Raw genomic sequence first — 24,839 nt, 5'->3', positions numbered from 1 at the left:
CGTACCTACCCGGAGCGAACATTTAGATTCTTCATTGCATTTATTGTACGCAAGGCCACCGCGAGCAAGTAGCAATGAAGTTTGTTTATGCGGTCCCAAAGGTTCTGTGTTCCACCACATGAAAAGCCCAGTCCAAATTGGTTAAATACGTAGGAAGAATGTGGAGTCTTTGGTAATGACTCTCCGTTCCGTTACGCTGAACTCCCGGTTATCGTCGACGTGAGGTACTCGGCTCACTTGGTGTCGACAGGCAATTCATGCGAGGCGCCAATTCTTGCAGGATATGGAACAGTGACAAATGGATGTTCTGATGATTTTGTGCGAGTTCTGCTGTGGATCGAGAAGGTTGGGCAAAGCTGTAGTCAAGAACAGCTCGCTTCGGCGAAAATGCTGTCAACCGCGTCAGATAATAGTATCAGGCCGCCGATTGAGTCATTTATTCATTGGATACGTAGATTTCCTTGCTTCACCTGGAACCAAGACTAATACTTGATGAGATAGGTACCCTTTATTTAGAGCTAATGTTGTCGCCTTCGTCAGATCTTGAAAAGTCAAAATTCCAAGTCATGGCTTACTCACTTATGGTTTTGATGTTCACAGTCTCTGACGAAGACTATCATCCTGAAAAGTTAACTCCTGTAATGATAAATACCAATCCTAGTTGCTGCTCATGCCAATCAATGAAAGTCTATCCTTAACTTGCTATATAGATCCATGGAAGCTTGCATGATCAACAAGGAGAATCATCGTGGGTGTTCCAGTCATACACTCACACACATCCAGAAACAATATCTATAAGAGTCATGTATAAATTCCTCAGTTATGTGCAATAATAACTTCTCGTGGAACAAAAAAGGAATATAGAAACCCTTAGAATATAGAAAAAGAATAGAATATAGAAAAATTGAAATTCCCAAAATTTCAAGATGATCAATAGCGATATTAATTTGTCATTGGGAAATGTAAGACAGCAAAAATCGTAGGAAAATTATCTGATTCTGTGATTATCCATGATCTTTCGTACTAAATCAAGGACCTCATGACCTAATTAGACTATGTGTTGCGACTTTTTAATCCTATATACAGCGAAAGTGTTTCCTCGCTCCGTTAACGATTCACCTATAAAAGATCGACCCAATGCACTCTCCCTGGGCAAACGTAAGTCTTTCAGTGCAGTTCGTTCTTGCTGAGCGCATGACCACTTCAATACAGACATCTTTTTCAGATCTTTGGACGAATTTTTCGAGTCGTAGACGAAACCATTACTGTACTCTGATGCTGCTACATTCCTGACTGTTCTTCGAATTTGCTTTTTGCTCTCCTAACGATCAAATTCTCACTCTGACGAATTTTGAACTATCGATTTGTGCCCTCTGACAGATATCTGGCAATGATGGTGCCGCTATTACTTGCCCTCCTAGGTAACCTTGATTACTTGTTGCTCTGCAATATGCCGAATTTCTCCAATATTACTGTAGGTTTACAGTACCGGTGTATTGTATTATGGTTGATAGCGACGTTGACGTCAAGAATTCTCCTCATTATAAGGTTGGTGGCTCGACACTAGTGAGCTGAGTTTCATTGTTACTTCCCAGGTGTTGTGGGTTGATCAGATAATTTCACAGTTACAAGTTCCAAGTTCACATTACGGATATCGTTGTGATGTAATTTTATTTCACTTATTCAAGAATGGGGTCTTCACCATACCAATAAGCGAGGAGAGCGGTAACGAACTTTATCAACATTGGGTAGATCAGGCGTTCAGCAGTTTGATGGCAGCACTCGCGACGGAAAGGTTATCTCTTGCAGTTTTTTCTCCTAACAATTTCTCGTGTAATCCTTTCTTTTAAGGTTACCTAAAGTGTCAAGCTTGGAGAAAGAACGACACTATAAATGTGCAAAACGGGCTGAAAATATACGAACTCATGCTAAATGTGTTAGCATGCTCTTCGAAGCCAGTGCAGATCAAGCGAAACAGATCCGCTGGGCTAAGTTGCTCGGGAAAAGAAGGATGGCTAATCGTGGTCGGTAAACCCCTTTACTAGCTGCTAAATACATCCAATGCAGCGAAAAAGTTTTTGTTGCAGTGCTTCGTCGAAATACTAACTCTTCCTCTCATTGGGGACGGGAGAATTCCTCTAAAATGGTTAAGATCAAATCTAAAAGGAAAATCCCATGGATAGGTGGATTTCGCATGGAACGTCGTAAACGAGAAATAATCAATAAGAGCAGCTACACTCTCATCGATGAGAGGAACAGGTAGGAGGTATCTATGATGATGTCGAAAATTATGGGTAGCTACAGAATTAGGAGTCTGGTGTAGGAAAAAAATCCATATTTCAGATCTCCGTTTGGTCAAATAGCAGAATCTTTGACGAAAACAGTGCGAGCATTAAAAAACAAGAAAAAACACAGAAGGTTGGGTATTATTTCAGCTTCACGTGCACAATTCAGTTTTTGTACACAGGACTCTGTTCATTTTTATATACTCTTTTCTGTTGTCCCGTCTTCTTTTCTTTCCTTTTTGACGGTCTATATTTAGTTTACTTCATTCTATACATACTTCGTACCTGATCACTTCAGACATTTTAAATCATGTCACATCTGCTTTTTGCTTCTATTTGTTTTTTTTTCTCTTTCTCTTGCCTCTTTTTTTCTTACGCTGTTTTCTCTTTAAAAAATACCATACATCTAACTATATTCCCGTACGTGGCCTTCTCTGCTGCTCTCCTTATTCCAAACCGTTCATTTTTCAACCGCTTCGCTTTGCTGTGCATGTACAGACAAAAAATTTAAACGTACATGTACATAGAACTCGCTGACCTTTTTATTCTCTTTTGTGGTGGAAATTTTCGTCAAATTTTAACCAATACATCAGTGTTATTTACATCCAGACAAGGCTTCGTGTACGGTCACATTATCTGATCTATTTTATCCATAAGTTCTTCCCTATCTACGCAGCCTGTTACATGTCTACGCAAATGTTTGTGTTGTTTTCCTTTCATCTTACTGTCCACTCTTTATCGCTACTCTTTAGGTGGCAATCTGTTATTTCTGATATCAAAAAAGAAGCGGAAGAAATGGAGAAAAAGCGACAAGAAAAAGAAATGTTAGAAAAGCGCTTGAAATTCTATTCAAAAGCGGCTGTAAACTACAGGAAATCAAAAAGGCTGGACAAACTAACGGTAAATTTCACACGATTCCATCTATCTCAACGTATCGCTACACCTTCCAGAAGCTGTACGAACTTGAGAAAACTCTTAATCCGGATAGCACTAATCAAATGGATCACATGAAGAGAGAGTACCGGAAGCGACAGAAAAACCTAACACTCTCGGAGAGAGCGGTTTTGGAACCCATCAGAATGATCAGGGAAGGTCCGTCAACGAATTCTATTATCATTTTTATAATATTATTATTATCCTATTATTATTGTTATTAATATTATTATTCTATTATTATCTGCTACGGAAACGTGGCCAAAGAAGAGCGAAACAAAAGAAAATGTTTATAATTATAAATTTTCCTACCTGCAAAAGTTGCTTTTGTGAATTGCTTCAAGTCTCTTATTGATCAGCAGTTATAATTAGAATATGAAGAAATATTTCAACTGTCCATTTTTCATTATCTAAGATTTGGATACTATACTTATAAATATCGTACTATACTTCATCAAAATTATTTTTGACATCTCCAACATACCACATATCTTCTTCTTGGAGCCGTATACGTAGTTACGGACACCTTACGCGCAGCTCTGGATACCAGAACAGAATGCAAACTGGTGAAGAAACGCAAAAATATACTTGCCCTTGGGTCTTACGTTGCTCAAAAGTCTGGGCATCGTGTCGTTATGAAGCGATTAATCAGAGTCTAACGTGCCGAATTTTTTCGTTTTTTCCACAGATGATGAGGATTATGTATTTTTAAAGTTGATGTTCAGGAGTCAAACTTACAATGATGATGACTGGTCATGATGTGAATAATTTTGAGAAGAAGTCTCTCCGCATGATCAGTCCCCGTATGATGACTTTCACTCCGGATGACGTAGATTCTTCCAACAATGAGGTGTGTACTTTGAGAATTTTGAACTATGTATCCGTTCAAATTCCGAAACATACAACGACTGAAGGTGATTTTGAAGAAATTACTCCGGCTGGATGAAAAACGAACGCCAATCTACTGAAATCACCTCCATTAATCTAAAATTTATTTGTTTTATTTGAATTGTCTCAATCATTGAAGGCAGCGTTTCATGAAACTGACGTATGTAGTGCGGAGAAACTCCAGGAAAAACGTAGAGTTCGGATAGTGGATCATTGAAACGAGCGCGATTCCTGTATCATGTCAATTTCGCGATAAGCTACCTAACAAAATTTCCTAACCTTATTTTTTAGATAAATGTGCTATCTCCATCATTGTTCTCTCTCCACGATAAAGGAAATGGTATCGAGAAAATGACATCACTTACAACTTTGCTTAACAGTACTGGAGTACTAAAGGAACGCGACCAGCAGGAATGGATGGATTTCATTATAGAAACCTCTGGAGCAGCAGATGCGTTCGATGAAGCCAAGGTGTGCATCATTACAAAAATCTATTCACCATCCTGATCACTTTGACTACCCCTGTGCTTCGAGTTGATCGAACAGACGCCAGTAAACCCTCCTCGGCAGAAATCCGTATCCCGTCGCTCGCTTCTGTGAAGCAGAATACTTTTAGCATCACTCTCTCTATTGAATGTTCAGTGACTGAGCTGACTGTATTTTCCTTCTGTTCGCGAAGTGCCCAAGTTTCCGAAGCATCCGTTAAAGCGTCGTCTTTGAGCAATCTCTTTGCCAAGTCATATCTTGTGATGTGACGAGACTTCGAGGGGATAGATTACATGTGTCTTTGATTTTCCAGGCTCTATTCATTTTCCGATCTAGATATATGTACATAAAATTAAACGAATACACAATTAGAGGGGATCCAGTGACTATAAACTAGGCTCTGAAGGAGGCGATAACGCCGAAACGTTAGCCAGAATAAAGGTTTATAACAATCTTGGTTCTGCTCAAACAAAGTAGTGCACGATTCAGCTCCCCATTAGTCTGTTTTCTTATGCCCTTCTAGGGAGTCAGTACGTTTTTCTTGTTCAATTGATTTTTGAATGACTGCACCTGATTCACGAACTTCATAAAATTGCGAGATGTTCACGATGAATCATATAACGATAGATTCCACATGCTCAAACAGAAAAAGGTGGACCTTATGACAAAAAGAAAAACTCACTGAGCCCTTTCACTGGAATATCATCACTGTTTAATTTTCCACTTTTGTCCATTATTGCACTTTAAAATCCTAAGCATTCAATTATTGTTGATAATGGGTTCTTGAAGGCAACGAAAAGGATGGAGGAGGCGAAAACCGACGTGAAAAGAATCCGTGGTCCCGATGGGCAACCTATTATCCTCACAAAGGAGAATGTCACTAAACTCTATGGGAAGTACGAGGCGTCAAAAGTTAACCTATTTGAACAACTACAGAATTCGTTCACGCCGGAACAGGTGGATTTTCGGTGCCGTTGAATTTGCTCCTCTTATCTTGAAATCTGCATTTCAGCTGTTGGCAATGAATCGCACTGGATACGCAGTGCTGTCTCCTTCCCAAAGAGTACTGGTCTATGGGGAGAACTCGCCTTTTAACAATTCTATAGCTCTTGAAGCGATGCGAAACGTCACAGACTACGATGCACATCGTACAGTCCGTGACACTGTACGTCACGTGGCGGCTGGAAGGTTACGGTACGAGTCAAGAGGTGGTGTGGTTAGATTGATATCCGTGGTACCTGCGTCGAAACGCCAGAAACGCTCGATTGTGTTGTCTCCACTAAGTGGAGTTGTGCTTTTGAACGATCCTGTGACAGTTAGCCAGCCGTTGATTTTATCCCCAGTTCAATTCTCCGCCCTGATTAACTCACCAGCTATATTTGGCGTGATCGTACTATCGCCGTGGTTGTTTATCCCCGTCGTGTTGTCTCCTCGAATATTTTCACCTGTTGTATTGTCAGCGTTTGCATTTGTGCCAATTATACTCACTCCATTGGCTTTTGTGCCAGTAATCCTGTCCCCAGGAGTTATGAACCCTTTCGTACTGTCTCCATTAATCTTCTCACCGTTTATACTATCGCCTCAAGCTATGACTCCATTGATTTTGTCGCCATTTGCATTCTCGCCTTTCATAGCCACGCCGAATGTGCTTTCGCCGCTTGTCCTGTCACCGTTTGTGTTGTCCCCCATTATTCTCTCTCCAGCCTATGTTTCAGCGTTGGTGCTCTCGCCGTACGCTCTTTCTCCAGCTATTAACTCAACTGGTGCCATATTTACAGCTGTTGCTTCTCCAAGCTGGTTAAGTTGAAGCAAGTTCTGTCATAGAATTTGCTAGCGTAATAATAGAGTAATAAATTCCCGATGACTTCGTTTTATTCTAGTTTCTGATAAGGCGACGACTTTGTCCCTATTTTTATCCCGGTATCCATTTTTTTCAAGGATTCAATTTGCTGCCGATGAATTTCGGTACTTCAAAGCGAGTCCTTTTCCTAGATTGGAGTAGAAAATGCACTGCCCTGAACGAATTCTGCGTCATTTCAGTGAAAGCTTTTGAAATGTGCTCACATGCTTCCTTAATAAGTTTCTTGTCAATTTTTTTCCTTTTTTTCTTTCGAGATGCATTGTTACATAGAAAGCTCTCAGCTCCGAATCCGAGAGATACTCTCAAAGATATTTTGTGCCCTTACGTATTCAAATACCATTTTTTAGTGAAGAAAATCTTGAATTATTTCCATGCGGGTGTGTAATATGATAAATATTACACACCCGCATGGAAATAATTCAAGATTTTCTTGAATTATTTCCATGCGGGTGTGTAATATTAAGCCGCAAAACAAAGAACTAAACTAAAAAAGTACAGCAGTGCATAACATGAAACTGACTTCTATTTTCTTCCTGTTTTTGGCATATTAGGTTACTACTTACATTAATTAATTAATTATTAATTGTTACAAAATTACCTATTTTGGATGAGACAAGTACCTTTTATTAACTTATTTTAAGTGTTATGTAATTGTTATTATTGTGTGAAAGTTGGCCACTAAAATAGTGACTCAGAATATTCGGATAATATTTCAATATTTCTGTAGAATATATTTCTCCTTATTTTGCTTGTTTTCTGTACTATAGCTATTTACCTGGCTTTACTACTGTAATGTCCTTCCTGTTGAGGTAGATCTGATGTTTAAATAGATATCAATGGCTATTGTTCGAGTTGTTGATACAGCAGCAGTTTTAGGCGGAGTCTCCTCGGTCTCCAGGTGATGTGAGGCTCTATTGATCGGAAACCGCTTCTCATGGACTCCAAATCGTCATAGTAACACTTGCATAAAGATATTATATTCTGTAATCGATTTGTGATATTTTATAACTGTTTTCTCTTGAACTAAATACTGCACTGTCTTGTAGCAGATACGAAAAGCAATCTTTTTGGTGGCTTAACTTATCATTGTGATTTTTCCGAGAAGAAATCACTAACAATTTCGTCCTACGCGTGAACTCAAACGATCAGCTATAAACTAGTGTAGTGTTCAATAAATTAAGTAGAGCGACTTACCTCCTGCTTACATAGTTCTATAAAACGAGACTGAGTACAAAAAAAAAGTTGTGCAACGACAGAAAGAAGAATTATGATAGGTGGCCGTTGTCTTAGAAAAGGGCTAGCTTAGTAATCAAATTCTTCTCAAATTCAAAATTATCCTATCATTATATATAGCGTATTATTAAGAAGGAAATAGATTTACGTATGAATTACCATTGAGCAAGAAATGCTGCCTACTGTATTATTTGAATATTGTGTATTATAAATAAGTAATCCTGAGGACATATAGGTAATAAGAAATAGTAATAGAACTTAGTTCCGTTACTTGCTTTTTTATCTAAGTCAGAAAGTAAGTAATGTTAGAGACTGTTAGACTCTCTGTTAAATACTAAGTAGTGCTACTTTTGCTACTATTTTGTTTAATTTTCCACTCACGCTAACTTTGTGTTGTTCGTAAACGACAACATATGTAATTTGGCTGCTTTTAGTCTTATACGGGGGTCGTAAAGAATAACGTTTTAAGCAAAGCAAATCCCTTCTAACCTCTAACTTTCTAGAAACCAGAAAATCTGCTACCAGTCAAAGTTCCATAACATGCTAAACACCGAAAACGAAAACAATAATAAAAAAAAAGGATAAAATATTTGTCCCTACCAGTGTCATGGGGATTGGAGCACTGCTGCTTTATAATTTGTGGCCTTTTACAAAATTTCCTTGGAAAAGTAAGAGGAACATTTGCAACAAACTAAGATCTCGCTTTGTCAGCTTTTTTTCAACTCTATCGAAAATGAAAATGATGAAGAAAATGAAGATGAAAATTTTAAGGCCAACTTTACAATTTCTGGACCTATTCCGTATTCGCGCATGGGTGCTTACTTATTAGCGGAGTTATTCCAGGTACGATATATGGACATACAGTGTTCATGACAAGCACTGAAATTCTGCTCTCACGGATAGAATGTTATCAATAAATGCAAATCATCGAAAGAATCTTTCAAAACATTTATGCGAATCCAACTTAGTTTTTAACTGAAGTGGTTGACGTTTCAGAGCATCCGGCCAATTGTTTACGCTCATTTTGCCCACCACTCCTTATTTTTTGAGCGTTTTATTATGTGTTTCATTATTCATTATTGTTTTATCGACTCTGAACTATAGTCGTTTGTCAAATGCGTTTCTAGTAACTAAATTACGCAACGCCCATAGTAATCACACACATAGTAATCACAACGAGGATTTTCCTAGCAACGGATAATACATGCCGGTCCCCTTCCCTAGGAATCAGCACATGAGCGTTTGATGGTGAAGCTAAATTACCGAAAATGTGCTTTTATGAACGGGTTTGTCACAAATTTTACGGACGAATTTCCTTGTGACACAAAGTAAAAAAATGTTGTTCAATCAGGACTATTATTCAATTCTCACAATGATTCTATCCATCATATTTATTAGTGCTCTTCTTTATTTATTTACTTATTCTTTATTACCTTTCCTATACGAATTGATCAACTTGATTACCAGTTTTGTACCTGATATTTAGGGCCATCCATATAGGTAGTACATTTTTCTAGCTCGTGGACAGTCCAGTAAACAGGGTTCGACAAAAAAAAATAAAGTGAATGTGGTGGCGCATCCCAAGCGGAATGATTAAAGCCACACACTTTATCCTTTATCCTTTATCATCCGCATGTCCTCGGGTTCGCAAAATGAAACCTATTTATGTATCAGAATAATTCAATATGGAAGATTAAAAAAAAGAAAAATTGTAATTGTAGAAATTTAGTAAATAAATGTTGACTTCCTTATCCGCAATCGTTTTCGAAACTGTTCCGAATACAGCATTTATATACCCTATGCTCTTGTTGTGATCGTGCAATGCTTTGATTTTCTGTTCAAACTTCCCCTGCTACCATCGTTTTCCTCTTCAGGTCCTTCAGACTTCCCCTGCTATCATCGTTTTCCTCTTCAGGTTAGATGAAAGAGGCATGGAGATAGTCAAGACGCTCATCAACCCCCAAAACAGTTCCATATTTGATGAGGATCGACAAATACCGGAGAGCCGAATATGGATAAGAGGTGGTCTAGTGCCGTGATATTAATTATTGATTGGTTATGATTTTTTTTCAGAAATTGATACGTTTTATGCAGCATTTCTTGTGTTGGCTTCACTGTTTACGATAGTTATAATATTTCTGACGGTAGTTCAGCTCTACTATGTCATAAAATACGTCAGCAATGCGCGGATACAATCAGATCTCTACTATTTGGCTCTTATGTTTCCCGTAAGTAATTTTGGCTACATGATTTTGCTGATTTTATACATGTAACAACGTAATAACTAGATTAACTAACCCTGCATACTGGCTCAGACTTCAAGAAGCCTGCTTGAGTAGCGGTTAGACCACATTTTGCCCCACTCCCCTCCCGCCTCCCAACTCTCTTTTCCTCAAGTTTCTCCTCAAGTAATTGCATACAGCGCATTTTTCATTGTGTGTGCCATATATGCGTTCATGAGCCTCAAACGAATTGAATCGAACGTGTTGATTCGATTCCAAGCTGTCTGGTCAACGTCGGACAATTTATCGCTTATTTTTTCGTTGTGCACGGTTTTCATCATTCGTGGTCATATCCCTGGAATAATCCTTTTTCGGGGGTTTGATAGATTACTTCGCTGCTAACATGTCTCCTCGAAGGCCTCAGTTTTCAAGACTTGGACTTCCGCCCCACTTTTTTGTAGAGAAATCCGGTACCCACAGACTGCAATCCTAGAGAAGTTCTAGCAGCAAAACTAATGAAGTAGGACTTTGCTAAGACTATGAAGTCCATTATGCTCTACTAAATATTTTGAGAAAAAAGGAAAAGGGAACTCTGAGGAGATTGTCGTGTCGCGTCATTCCGACACTACACATTCGACGACGACCGCATTTACACTACAATGTGGTTATCCTAAGACAAGGAGGACACAATTAGCACGTAGTGGTCCTTACAGTCGACGCTGAATATGTTGAGTAGGCCCGACACGCTGCGTTCTATGTGGACACCCCCATCGATCAATGCTACGGAAATCGGCAATGCAATGGCGCCGATACCAACGAAGAATTTGCTACGAACTTCTATAACGGAGTAGCCATAATCATACAGAAATGTATTGCCCATGTACGCCTGTCTTTGAATCTCAGCATGTTGAAACGAAGTTTTTAAATGATTTCCTTGAGCTGTAGCCAATCACTAATGGCTTTGAACTTTCCAGGCTCTGACGAAGGCGATAACGCCGAAACGTTATCCGTTGTTTAATAAAGGCGATCAATACCAATCTTGGCTACAGCTCAAGGAAATCAATTAAAAACATACAGAAATGTACAGAAAATGAAAAGCTACAAGAAAATAGGAGAGATAGGTAAGCAAGAAGCTTATCTGCGCCAGTGTACTGTTCATTATTGTTCCCGCAAAGATGGTGTCTTCCTCGGCCAAAGATGTAACGCGTTAGGTCAAAACGATACATTCGTTCGCGGGATGAGTCCAACCGAGAGAGACGGTACCGACTGGGAAAGGCAGAGGGGGGAATGAGTGTCTGTCAGTCAAAGAGTTGCAGCAAACAAGTCGTGCTCAAGCTGTTAAAAAACATTCGCCACCGTCCACACAAGCGCCACTCAGGAACGTCCAGAGAGAGAGAGAGGTGTAACCCTTCTTCCATGTGTTCCTTGCTCGTACGTAACACATCAAAATCAATCTTTTGCAACATGGAACCTTTAAGGCAGCTCCACGAATCCGAGGTGGTACGAATTTCAGGCGGAGTTTTCTTATACGGGATAGTAGATTATGGAGAGGAGGGTGATTCCGTCCATTTCTTCCTAATTGCCGTAAAAAACGGCCCGAAAGATACGGCTGCAGGTGTTCTGGCTCACTATTTTCTGCAGGGTGTTCGACCGGAGCGCGCCAGCCTTGTGCGGCGCCGTATCTTCCGGGCCGGTTTTTACGGCAATTAGGAAGAAATGGATGGAATCACCCCCCTCTCCATAATCTACTATCCCCTAAACGAATACTCCACCTGAAATCCATACCACCTCAGATTCGTGGGGTGATGCCTTTAATAAGAGGGTGAATAGTATGCCCAAGGCAAGGTAAAAATGGCATGACCCAGGGTGCAATACGGCGCGAGCATTTTGACTCGCGTGGTTCTCAACCGCAAGTGACTGCGAACATTGCAGCTGAACCGGTGCTCGGTCTCAAGCCCGGTGGTTAGGTTACCCACAGGTCTTCAGTGCCGTGCCGTTCTGCCCTATAGGTCGGGTCACTTTAGTTTGACCATATGAACCAATATTATAACCGTCTAAAAACCAGCCACTAATCGATAATCGCAGGTGACGACTATCTGTAATGTTGCTGGAATGTTCATCCCAAGGGCTGCCATATTCCTCTATGCAGTCGCACTTGTGTAAGATTTTCTGTATCATTGTCATAACTTTGCTTAAAGGCAGAGTAAACGCAGCGATAGATCAACCCCTGTTTCCATCGATTTCCAGATACTTCATGTTTTGCCTTTTCGTCGTTGTGTCCCTTCTTTTCAATATATTCGGCAGCAGAAAAGAGATGTCAGAGTACTTGTTGGAAAGGTGGGTGGTGTTTAGACCTTAGCAATTTCCTGTAACAAATATTGGAGTATCTGTTACGTATATTGACAGCTTGCTTTCTAGAAATATCCGGATTTCCTTCTTGGTGCCTCCATTGTGTTGCTGCCGGTTCCTGCCAGACGTTCCCAGCACTGAGTGAGCATTTGAGAAGGCTGTTTTCGCGTTAACGGTTTTGGCGCTTGCTCATCTAATTCGTCACTTATACAGTACTTATACAGCATACAGTACTCAGAATATAGTTGGGTCACAACGACATGAAGCGCGGACAATTATGAAAGCGGCTGCGCTCGAAGCGGCGCTGTGGAGCGTAGCGGTTGGGGTCGCGTAGGGAACCTCGCTACCGCCAGCCATCTCTGCAGCTCCGCATGATTCCACCTCGATTCTAACCGCTCTCTCCACCGCACCGTTTCGAGCGCAGCCGATTCCGCAATTGTCCGCGCTTCATGTCGTTTTGACCCGACTATAAGTCCAACTTCGAAGCTGTCTGGGCCGAACAAACCCGTGCTCTCTTTGGGCTCCAGACATTTGATCAAATTTTGAGTTTGACTACTACCGTGTTCTCTCTTGTCACACTTCCCATGTATTTTATCAAATGAACGAAAGTTAACTAGATTTATTATGACATATTCGTAGTTAGGAAAATATGGCGACGGTATTTCACTGGGCGCAATACTTTGATCATAATGTAAATTGTTTAGTAAGAACAACCAACAAAGCTTCAGTGTTGGATTTGCCTAACTTGGTTACAACTGTTCTATGACCGTATTGTCATATTTCTCAACTATTCTTATTTCTTAATCAGTTTAGGCAAAACCTGCAGCGTGTTGAATGGCTCGTTTTTCAAACGCCAATTCTGCGCACAGCTTTTGAACTGACTAGTGTTGTCGTATTCATGGAACTTGGACATCGTCATAATTTGTAAGTTGAAAGAAAACAAGAACTTTCTGGCATTCGAAAGATAGCAGGTCTACAACAAGGTTACAAGTTTGTGCTTTGAAATGTTATTGTTTTGGATCCGTCCCTTATGTGAGTTGTGTAAAATATAAGTCTCGCAAGGGCAGTTTGCAGCATTGTTTTTACGATTATTAAAACGCTTTTTTTCAATGCAACGATGACGACGGAGTTTATGAATCAACCGCGCATAAACTCTAGAGATTGATCATATGCAGCGTTCCATAGCACAGATTACTTGTCCTAGAAAAAAAAACGACATCTTTGGAGTAAACATATCGTTTTTACGTGAACACTGCGCCGAGTCTGCTGCTCCATGATAACATTTTTTGAGGATCATGGGGATATGGACCTTGTCATTCCCTGTATATTCTGTGATGTTGTTTCTAGCAGCAATCGTAGAAAGTGCATTTCTAGGTGGTTCATGTTCTCGCAACTTTTTGGCCTGGTCTCAATGTGTGTGGCTTTCTACGGTTGCTACATGATGGTTCCCTTAGGAAAGGTGAGTCGCTATTAGATTTCGGAACTTTTATGGTGTTTTTATTCTTGACTTCAGGAGAAGGTTGCACCCTATCGTTTTATGCAGCTTTTCACTATAGTGGACATAGCTCAATGTCTGTATACTATCCAAAAATTTAGTTTCGACTTCGCCGCAGTTTTTGGGATTATCTCGCCGGATCGTTTGTTGACAGCAGCTGCAAAAGCGCAGTGTAAGTTCAAATTGTTTTTACTATCTGCGGTCAGTCCTATGGTTTCTGCCTCATGTGTTGCTGCCCTGCGATCTTTGCACACGTAATGAGTGCAGGATGCTTTGATTTCCTTATTTTACTGATTTTGTTCCTAATTTTTGTATCAAAGTGAGATGTCTCTAATGTACGAAATAGAGCATTTTTGACACCTTTTGCTTTTTGTATTTTTTAAATACAAAAATTATTAAAATTTAAAAAAACACTTGTGGAGCAAGAAATTCTCTTTCGGATGGTATAGAAGATTTGTCGCAGGTTCGTTGATTTTGTTTCGTTTTGTTTCCATGTTCATTTTTAAGTTAAAAAAAAACAAATCCTCTTAGCTTATTCCTCAACCTGACACACACTTGCGTCATACAAATTTGTCGCAGTGGTCGTAATAGCGACATCTTTTCCGATAAACCTGGTAAAGACTGTGCCTACAAACTTGAACAACGCATGTGAACACCTTCCCTGTTCCAACAGAACTTCACAATGCAGCCCGTCTTTTTTGGATGTGTGCTATGTGGTATATGACATGGATCAAGATGGTCAAGACCATATTTATAATACTATGTAATTTCTACTATTTTTTTTTCTTATTGTAGTTTGGTCATCTTTCATGTTGACATGGGAGATGATGACGCTGTCAGCTATTGCCAGTTATCTTCTACGACCCTCGCAGTCAATATTCTTTGATAAGTACCCGATTGTCGACTCAACATCTTCGCATACAGGTGAGAATTATGTGTTTGATATTTTCTTCTTCTTGGAGTCTATTTCCGTAAAACATGTTGCACCTTTACAGGCAGTAACCAGACTATTAATAGCTTCATTAGTCCTCCCGCTCGTGTTGAACCGAAACCAAAATCCATATTCGATTCGATAGACGACGATACTATTCAGACAAACTCTGGTTCGAAACCGGGTTGATCAGCAGCCTCTTTCACATCCTCTTTGTCTCGCGGCAGACTATAAAGCAATAAGTGGAGGGGATGTCAACCACTGTGGAAAGTAATTCCTTAGAAATCGTCTGAAAGCTTTGAATTTCTCGATTATGTGATGCTCGTTTAGCAAAAGATGATAGATCTGTATTGTAATTTTTTCCTCTACTTCCATTGTAGTCCAGCACTCCGCATGCTACGTCCTACGAAGACTTGAATGTATGTAGTGTCATTTAATATGGTTTAGGTCTCCAAAGATTTAACACTGTATTGTACAGTTACGAATTCATCACCAATTTGGACTTTTCTAATCATCAGGCTGTCATCTTCAAAGGGCAATGGTGTCCGTATTCCGTCATATAATATCACATTTATTGCCTAGTTGTTTATGTTCAAATGAGACGGAAATCCCAAGCAAACACTGCATAAATGCAGTTTCGTAGTACTACATTCTTCTTTCTATATAGTTTGTCACATTTGGTGGCGGAGAACGTGTTCCGATCTCACTAGAATGAGGCCACAATCTTTCCTTATGCGGTCCTGCTTCCGATGTGGTTTGTGCCGGTTCACTCTATGATTAGACAATGTTGCTTTCATGGTTGACTGATGTTGTACACAATCTAGTTTCTATCGCCTTTTGTATTCTATTTGTTTCAAAAACGTGTTGATTTCACTGCATTTGAATTGCATGTCGCAGGTGTTAATTGTTATTTTAAGCAAATTTCATGCAATTCATGTGGAACCTATATATCGAGATTTTCAACGAATTCAAGGCATTTTGAATAATTTCCAGTTATTCTTTGTTTAGTACTGTACTCCTTCATCAATCTCCTTAAGTCATCTGCACACGATCTGATAGTTTTCATTTGGTCTTCACCAACTTTTGCTGGTGATGCACGTCCTGCTGAGACATTAACACCATAAGCTCCTCTGTGCCTCGACAGCAGTCTTACCTTTACGAAAATAAGACGGCAAAATATGACTACCATACTTCTCTTTGCATTCCATGTTGAAATTGAGTTTAGCGAGAGCTGATAGCTACTAAAAATTGGAAGGAAATCCATAACATTGACAGAAGCCTTTCAAAAAGAAAAAAAAAAAACACAAGAACCAGGAGCACACTTCTGTGGGAATCGAAGATTAAATTGATGGCAAAAGCAAGAGTAACTTCATCTCTAGATCTCATTCACGCATAACTATGACGTTGATGTCGAAGATGCCGCCTACTTACGCTCAAAGGCAGCGTGCCGCGAAACTGACGCTGTTGAGTTCTCTGTAGCCGAATATGGAGCTCAGAATTTGGATCACAAGTACGAGCGTGACCTCACTCAATCCTAACCGTTTTGAACTCGTAATCTATAATACACCACAGCAACCTGAACATCGACAGTTTCGTGATACGCTGCCTTTCATTCATTGGAGTGCCGAGAGGTAATTATGCCTACAATAGTTTTGGTGTTTGAAGTGTGCAGGGGGGAAATTCTTTCAAATGGAGTCCGTTCATAGCACGAATCATGAGAGGATTTGACTCTAACTTCCCCTCAAGATGTGCCTGCACAGGAGCGCTCCAAGTTAAAGCCGAGGAAGAAGTTGGTTCCTGCATCTGCGGAAACAAGATCTATGTACAATTCGGTATGCGAAATCCCTTTGCAAGACGCCTTCAACCGAAAAAGCGTCTAAGAAAGATGCGCCGACAGCTGCAAAAAGATCACAAGAAGAAATGAATGTCAATAGCTCACCATATAAAGTGAAATAAAGTAAACAATAAAAACAGTAAATAATAAACAAAGGCCCGAAAGAAGCTTATGCTTTATGCGACACTATACGAGAAAGATGAGCAAGTCTACTCCAGTCCTTTCCACCTACCAACGTGTTTGTTGTTGGTGAGGCAACCGCCATTCCGGAGGAGTACTTCAATACCTCACCGAAATGACTGGTTCCCATAAGTTTGTGAACTCGAATAAAGAGCTGATACGGAGATGCGCAGTCACCTATCAACCGTCAATCGAGTCTTAGTTCAAGCTTACAAGAAAAAAGAACGGAAGGTCCGGTGTAGGTGATAGAATTAGATCGAGGTGGAACGATCACTGGCCGCCCTAAGGACTATTTTAGACATTGCACTCACAACGCACATGACGTGTAAATACGCTCACGTACTACGTTCGGGTCAAAAGCATGTGATCTATGCATCGCATCATGTAGTCGAGTGTCATTGGCATGATTATCATTAACAACAGCATCTCCTGAATCATCCATCTATGTTGTGAAAAAAGAACTCAAACACTATGAAGTCCTGTATTATCTGTAAGCGTATCTGTCTCTTTGTCTTACACAGTGGTTCTCATTTCACTTCATTTGGTCACGGTAATAGGCGGTACTTGGGAAGTGTATCTAGAGGTTTGTTGGTCGTTGCAGGTCTCTCGTGTGATGGTAGTGACAATAAGAATTGAGATGTTTCTTAATGTTTTTAAGCGCCGTGGTTTCTGTTCCCTCTGATTAACTTATTATTTGCAGCTGAATGTTGCATGGAGATAGTGAAAACACTCATAATTTCCTATAATACAACAATTGACGACTATCCAAAATTACCTGAATCACGGATATGGATGCAAGGTGGTGTTTAGATGTAACATACCACTAAATTTATGGTGTTGAGATCTATCCATGAGAAGATAGGGTTGGAAGTGCGGATTATGAGGTTGGAACGAACACGCTCAATTTCTCCTAGTTGTCCTGAGAAAAAGTATGAGAGTTGGCCTTGGCGGTCGAGTTTTCCTACGATGCATTAGTGACGTACCACATCTGGGAGCGCATGCATGCGCGTCCCCTCTGTCAGCGAGCGAGAGAGACACCAGGTTGGCGATTGTCCCGCTCGCAGACACGGCGTTCGTGCCTGCGCCCGCAGATGTGGCGCCTTGCCAGGTGCCTTGTAGGAAAATTTGATCGCAAAGGCCGATCCCATCCCTTTCTAGTCAGGATATTAACGGGAGAATCAAGCTCTGTGGCGTCCATACTGGTCATCAAAAGCTCAACCCTATCTTGTCGCGGCAGAAACCAACATACAACCCAACACAGAAATGCTGGTCTAAATCAAATTTTTTATTAGTATCTTTCAAATGACGATTCAGAAATTGACTCGCTCTATTCTGCTCTTCTCGCGCTGGCCTCAATGTTTACGATATTTACAATTCTTTTGGCAATCTCTCAACTCTACCACGTCGTGAAATACGTCAGTGACCCTAGAATTCAGGCTGATTTGTACTATTTGGTACTGATGTTCCCGGTCTGTGGATGTTTGATGGATTCTAAAAGATTCTTGTTCAATCAACAAACTGTGGTTTTCCAGATAGCAGCTATATGCAATGCTTCCGGAATGTTTATACCACGAGCAGCTTTATTTCTTTATGCTGTCGGTCTCGTGTAAGTTTGGAACTGGATAAAAACTTTGAAACCTTTTGGTTCTTGTTAGTATGTCTTTAATATAACTTTTTGTTAACATAACTTCGTATTTTCATGACGAGATAACCAAAGAACAGTAATTTTTGTGCAGATTACATTTCTTTAAGGGTAAGCGCATTTTCAGTTTTAGATATTTGTCGTTGTGTCTCTTCGCAGCAGCATCCCTGTTATTCGACATTTTCGGAGGCCGGAAACAGATGTCCGAATATTTGTTGAAGAGGTAGTTGCAATACAGCTTCTCTTGTTGGGATATAAGCTGTCAATGAGGCGGAGTATCAAATGAGGATGGAGTGCATCTGACTTACAGTTATCATTTCGGATGCATCTTGCACCATTTTAAAATTAGTAGTACAGTACTTGAAAAAGTATAATAGTATGACCTAAAGTAGGTGGCTATCATTGAACATCTTTGAGTTCTGACGTCAGTAATCATAGTTGCACTTCAGTAAAATGAAAATTGTGTATAGGAGGGTCAAAACGACATGAAGCACGGTATAATTGCATAAGCGGCTGCGCTCGAAGCGGAGCTGTAGAGATGGCGGTTGGAATCGAGGCCGGACCATCGCGAACGGTGGTAGAAGGGGTCCTCACTCGATCTAAACCGCTAAGCTCTCCCGCACCGCTTCGAGTGCAATCGCTTGCTCAACTACTCGTGTTTCCTGTCGCTTCGACTCTATATTAGTGATACAATATACAGAGCGCAAATATTGTGCCTGTATCACCAGTAACAGATAATTTAAACTCGAGCATGCTTCTATATAGCTCGCTAAGGCATTATGAACTTCTGCACTGTTTCCCACATTGGGTCGGCAGGCAGCTCTATCATGGTAGCAACCCCATGTTGTCCAAGGAAACGGCGTTCTAGAGCTCTTATTTTCACTTTCATATTTTTTTTTCCGAGGGCGGGTCACCCATGCCACAACATGTTCTGGCGTAATGGATGTATCTGGGTATCGTGATGAGATCCCACACATTTTGAAAAGAAAAGATACTTCTTTTTTGCAACGTTCACCTATTTTTCCAACGCTTCACTGCCGGCCTCCAACACTAGGAAAGTTTGACTCTATCGGTGTACGAATAACCATCGGCAGCGCACGCTAAAACCGCCTCAAGGTCCCGCCAGCGCTGGCAAAACACGCGCATGCATGTATCTAGTTGATGAATACGGATTGGTGGCCAGTATCTTGGCAGCATACGCAAAAGTCGTTGGCACTTTGATCAAATTATGAGCTACCTCAGTTCAGGTTTCTCATTTTCAAATGCGTGTGCGACCATTCACGACTGCTTTAGTATGCATTTTTGTTTTGCAGGAATATCTGGATTTCGTTTCGCATTCTTCCGCTATGCTGTTTAACGTTCATACCTGCTGTAAAAAGCACAGAGTGGGTAATACCATTTTATTATGACGCTTTCAAGACATGCTCATAGGTGCGTTAGGAAGGTGCTGGTCTCTCCTCAGATGAAGGGAGTCTAGCTCATGAGGAGCAGCTTAAGTGATGAGGATCCCTTCGTTAACCACCCAAAAGTGAAGGGTGTTGGAGTACCGACTCCGACTCTACCAACTATGGGCATTCTGACTGCACCCTGATCCAAAGCCACAAATGTGTCTGACAAACCGCTAAAACACGCTACGGCGGCAGATTTTGTTTCCGGCAGCTCGGCGTCGCTTTTACGCTAGTATTCGCCACATTGTGGGTAGCTCAAGGCGTTAAGGCTTTTTTTCTTTTAAACTTATTGCCGCGTTGCTTATACTATGTTACTACTACTTATGCTTAAAGGCATCATCCCACGAATCTGAGGTGGTACAGATTTCAGGTGGAGTATTCGTATACGGGATAGTAGATTATGGAGAGGGGTGTGATTCCGTCCATTTCTTACTAATTGCCGTAAAAAACGGCCCGGAAAATGCGGCGCGTGCAGAAGGCTGGCGCGCTCCTTGTAGAAAATAGTACGCCGGAAAGCTCGAAGCCGTATCTTCCGGGCCGTTTTCTACGGCAATTAGGAAGAAATAGACAGAATCACTCTTCTCTCAATAATCTACGATCCCGTATACGAATACTCCGCCTGAAATCCGCACCACCTCAGATTCGTGGTATGCTGCCTTTAAGAGATGTGTTTCTTCTACAAACTCCCGTTCTTTTCTCTTTACGTATCAATTCAGCTTCTGTCGTCTCTTCAGAGTCGTTCTTTAGGTAAATGCAGCTTTACTTTCGATACATTACTACTCTTTATTCGCGTTTATTTTTACGTTGCCTATATTTAAGAGGTATATTTCTTCTGTAAGTTCCTGCTGTTTTCTTTTCATAGCTTTACGTTTTGTCTTCTCTCATTTCTTCAGAGTCGTTCCTTACGTCAGTCTCTTTTTACCTCTGATTCATTACTCCTCTTTATTGAAGTTTATTGCTAAGTTGCTTACATACATGGACATGGAGAAGGTATGTTTCTTCTATGAACTCATGCTGTTTTCTCTTCATGTGTGGTTTTCAGTTTCCGTCCTTTCTTCAGAGTCGCTTTTCACATCTGATGATATATGATAGACTGATGTGAGGAACGACTCTGAAGAAACGAGAGGAGATAAAAACGTAAAGCCATGAAAAGAAAACAGCAAGAGCTTACAGAAGAAACATACCTCTTAAATGTAGGCAACGTAGAAATAAACTTGAACAAAGAGCAATAATTTATCGAAAGTAAAGCTGCATTTACCTAAAGAACGACTCTGAAAAACGACAGAAGTTGAATTCATACGTGAAGAGAAAAGAACGGGAGTTTGTAGAAGAAACACATCTCTTTAATATAAACAAAAAGTTTGAAAAGGAGCAACAGCGTACCAAAAGTGAAGCTAGACTGGTGAGAAGAACGACATTGAAGGAACGACAGAAAAAGAAGCAATGACAAAGCTTTACATGTCCTCACAGCTGCGAATAGTGAGCAGTAAAAGCATACGCCGAGTTGCCGCAATGTGGCCTTCCGCGACGCGGCCGCGGAAACAAAATCTGCCGCCGTAGCGTGTTTTAGTGGCTTGTCAGACGCATTTGTGGCCTTGACCAACACTCATCTACATATTCATTGCATTTAAAATTACGTCTATTCTTTTAAGATCTCCTTTACTTGTTTTTGAATTAAGAGATTAGAAAAAAGAATGAAAATTTCGAGAAGAGTTCTCATTATGTTGGTTATTTTCTTTGAATTTCATGAGTCTTTTCTGGAATTGTATTGCATGCCGAGCGCCGCAGGCCAAACTTTGGACGAGCCAACGCCTGAGAGTAAATGAGTGATTACAGTAGCATTGACATCAGCTCACCACATTTAGTTCACAGCTGTTTATGGCGGCTGTCAGGGTGAAAATAGCTCATTCCCATTGGACAAATTCGTCCCGGTATTTTTCAAAAAAAATCTGCGTTGGAAAATTTGATTATTTGTGATAAATCGCTCCACGCATGTCGAAAATATTCCATTTGGTAAACTGTCTAAAGAGGAACAAAATTTTCCGTGGAAGGGTTGACGAAATTCGTTGAGAGATCTGTTTTTTGTGGTACTGTGTGTCTCCTTTCAACCACTCTAAAACGTACAAGTTCTGCAAATTTCTGTAAAAGTTGGCACTTTAGAAGGAATCTCCGACGCGTTGAGTGGCTCGTTTTTCAAACCCCCATTCTTCGAACAATATTCGAAGTGAATAGCGTTGCTGTGTTTATGGAACTTGGACACAGACATAATTTGTAAGTTTTTTAAAATAATTATTATAAAGGTAGCATATCACGATTCCGACGTGGTATGGATTTCCGAGGGTCAAAGACTATACGGGGGCGTAGGTTGCAAAACGAGTGGGATCTCGCTCATCATCGCTCTTTGCGTCACTGTAAACAGACGGCTTCGGAATGCGGTATTGGTGTTGGTGCAGTTTTTTGTTAGTGCAGTTCTCCGAGCTTTCTCTTCTTAATTCTGGTTTTTAACTCGTTTTTTTTGCTTGTTTCAGATGGTTTATGTTTTCGCAGCTATTCGGTTTAATTTCCCTTTGTGTTGCATTTTACGGATGTTATGTGATGGTGCCACTCGCAAAAGTCAGATGAATTATTATTTTTTTGATGATTTCTCTTAATGGATGTTTGAACCTTTAATCCGCATTATTTTTTGCAAGTAAAGATATATTTGAAATGCAGTACGATGTGTTTACTTCTTCGAATTGTGTGATTTCAGAAGAAAATTGCCCCCTATCGTTTTAATGATCTTTTTTATATTGTCGACATTGCTCAGTGTTGCTATACTATCCAGAAGTTTTGCTTTGATTTTGGAGCTACATTTGGGATGTTCTCTCCGAATCATTTATTTACACCGCCAGCCAAGGCTCAATGTAAGTTTGCAGCAGTGTACCAAATGGCTTGGTCAATTCTGTTCATAAGTGAAAGCTTCAAACCAGGGAAAGGCAGAGTTCCGACCTCCGATTCCGAATATTTCCACGTTCAGGCGCCTTTGACATTCTGAGCTTCTCGATTCTAGTTTTAGTATGGAAAAAGTTTTAGTATTACTACCATTCTTCTGCTTGATGTGGCTGATGCTCGATGTTATCAGAACAGAGGGTTAAAGAAGTATTGTCAGCTAAACGAATATGGTTTTGCTGTCGGCCACTAATTTTCGCTCCTATGTTGTCCTGCCCTAACATTCGCATTGCTTTTGCATGAAATGACCATCTTTTACTTTCTTCAGTAAGCTCTGAAAGTGTTTTTCTAGCGTATGCGTAGCGTAGCAGTAAGCTTTTTTTTCGATGTGCATTCCCATGTAAAAAAAAAATCGAACAATTTTCTCGGGTTTTCAGAAATTTTGCTACCTTTGTGCTTAAGGAAGATCACCACTATCATGCATCTAATTCTATGTTAGCACCTCTTCATTTTTTTTTTAAATTGGAGTCAGGCACTGCACTTTCGCTCCCCATTCTTTGATACTTCCCATATCATATGTTCCGGGCTTCCGAGTTCCGGGAACTCGAAGCCTACCTCTATTCATCCCTCTTTCGAAGAGTAACCAGTGCGGCCGGTAAGAAGATCCAAAGGAAGTGGTTGAGGTTTCCTCAAAGACAACTCGAAGATACGAATAAAAGAACCATTACACATTGAACGGTAGCAATAAGAAAAATCAAGGAATGTAAAATTGGTACTTACTACTAATTCACCAAAAGTTCTGGACGATTTTTATTCGCACATCGTCCTTCTTATTGGATTGCTATCTATCGGGCAAATTCTCTCACACGACTGGTGTTATTTACAGTTTGGGCTTCGTTTATGATCACATTCGAGATGATGATGTTATCTGCAGTCGCCACATATGTTATGCAACCGGCTAAATCGGCGTTCTTTGATAAATATCCGACATTAATTACCGAAGGTGAAGACTAGATCCTCGCGTTATTTTTTTTTTCGATGGAACGGTTTTGTTGTTTAGGACATGGTTCATCGGTCACCTTTGTGTCGACAGCCAACTGCATTGAACAAGAAATTAAGACAATCAGTGAATTGAGTGGAGGTAGTTCTGCGAAAACGGAGGATTCAGAAGCAAGCTAACCGTGACCTTCTCGTGAATTGTCGGCTGAACAGTTTTCATTACTCTTTTTCGTTGTACAAATGCAGCGAGGGCACTACCATTTTTTGTGATGTTTTCTGAGATGTGGCTTTGTTCAAACCGAAAGTCGAGAATTTTTCATTAAGTAACCTTATCTCATGTTAATGTTTTTAAAAAAGAACACTCGTTTAAAAGATTTGTTCTGTTTTACTCAATACTGAAATTGAAGAAAGTCTCACCTGTCCTTTCTAAGAATTATCGTTTCTGCTATTTCCCTTCTTCGGTTAGCTTTATATGTTTAGTGTAGCCTTATGTCTTTTTCTCCTGTTCATCTCTTGCTGCATAAGTAGTTGTTTTATTGAGTCCAATGGAATGCACATTAATCACTTTCTGATAAACATCAGGAGTAAAAGAGAAAACAGTACAATTCCTGTCTTCATTTGAACAGCTTCGTTAGGAGCGAAATATATAGAGATGGATTCAAATGACGATAGAAGGTTAATGAAGCTTCATATATCTAAAGTCACTAGGTGATCATGGGATTAGGATGGCATGGTGAGCGGCTCACTCACTGCCCATCACTCTGAATTTTCTCACAATTTATTAAACCCATCTTTCACGTTACAAAGTCATGGTCTTTCTAATTTGATCAGATTTGCAGAGGATTAGTCGGAAAGGCTGCATTTCCAGATGCGCTGATATTGTTCTATTTCCGCTGTAGTTAGCAGTTTCAGCGGCAGCATTATGTTTTGTCACTACGTTACGTAATGCCCATTTGGATGTGACAACATGAAGTTGTTCTCCCATCCCAGCTCCAATCCCATGAACATCTAAGGGACGACTGATAGCCAGCACCAAATTAACGTGACGATCAGACCCATATACAAAGGAACCATACCACGAATCTGGCGTGGTGGGGAAATCCGCGAGAAAAGCTAGAGATAGAG

General features: G+C 40.4%; 2 protein-coding genes across 7 annotated transcripts; both read left to right on the top strand.

Moving 5' to 3' along the window:
• Positions 1 to 1,390: 1,390 nt before the first annotated feature.
• On the top strand, positions 1,391 to 6,399 carry RB195_016487 (uncharacterized protein; the record flags this gene model as incomplete). Its single annotated transcript, XM_064183045.1, has 12 exons — positions 1,391 to 1,421; positions 1,487 to 1,548; positions 1,689 to 1,795; positions 1,852 to 2,024; positions 2,088 to 2,259; positions 2,344 to 2,418; positions 3,038 to 3,185; positions 3,236 to 3,377; positions 3,944 to 4,068; positions 4,398 to 4,577; positions 5,382 to 5,549; positions 5,605 to 6,399. The coding sequence occupies 12 exons, from the start codon at positions 1,391 to 1,393 to the stop codon at positions 6,397 to 6,399; spliced, it is 2,178 nt and encodes a 725-aa protein (XP_064038926.1).
• An 846-nt stretch (positions 6,400 to 7,245) lies between these two features.
• Positions 7,246 to 23,894, top strand: RB195_016486 (uncharacterized protein; the record flags this gene model as incomplete). 6 transcript variants are annotated; one of them, XM_064183042.1, is made up of 22 exons in its annotated part: positions 9,618 to 9,708; positions 9,760 to 9,914; positions 11,994 to 12,067; positions 12,156 to 12,245; positions 12,327 to 12,398; positions 13,071 to 13,181; positions 13,632 to 13,716; positions 13,771 to 13,924; positions 14,548 to 14,676; positions 14,748 to 14,867; positions 16,100 to 16,193; positions 17,219 to 17,280; positions 17,398 to 17,496; positions 18,012 to 18,112; positions 18,230 to 18,303; positions 18,473 to 18,562; positions 19,653 to 19,724; positions 21,948 to 22,058; positions 22,316 to 22,400; positions 22,537 to 22,690; positions 23,602 to 23,718; positions 23,776 to 23,894. In XM_064183042.1, the coding sequence occupies 22 exons, from the start codon at positions 9,618 to 9,620 to the stop codon at positions 23,892 to 23,894; spliced, it is 2,259 nt and encodes a 752-aa protein (XP_064038920.1). The 6 variants fall into 6 exon arrangements, with proteins under 6 accessions (XP_064038925.1, XP_064038920.1, XP_064038922.1 ...); XM_064183041.1 differs by having other exon boundaries at positions 18,012 to 18,166; XM_064183043.1 differs by having other exon boundaries at positions 18,012 to 18,166; positions 18,467 to 18,562.
• Positions 23,895 to 24,839: the final 945 nt, after the last annotated feature.

This window comes from Necator americanus, chromosome II (genome assembly GCF_031761385.1).
Source record: "Necator americanus strain Aroian chromosome II, whole genome shotgun sequence".
Lineage (NCBI taxonomy): Eukaryota > Metazoa > Nematoda > Chromadorea > Rhabditida > Ancylostomatidae > Necator > Necator americanus.
Note: the sequence above shows the minus strand (reverse complement) of the source record. Positions and strands in the feature narration are given on the sequence as shown.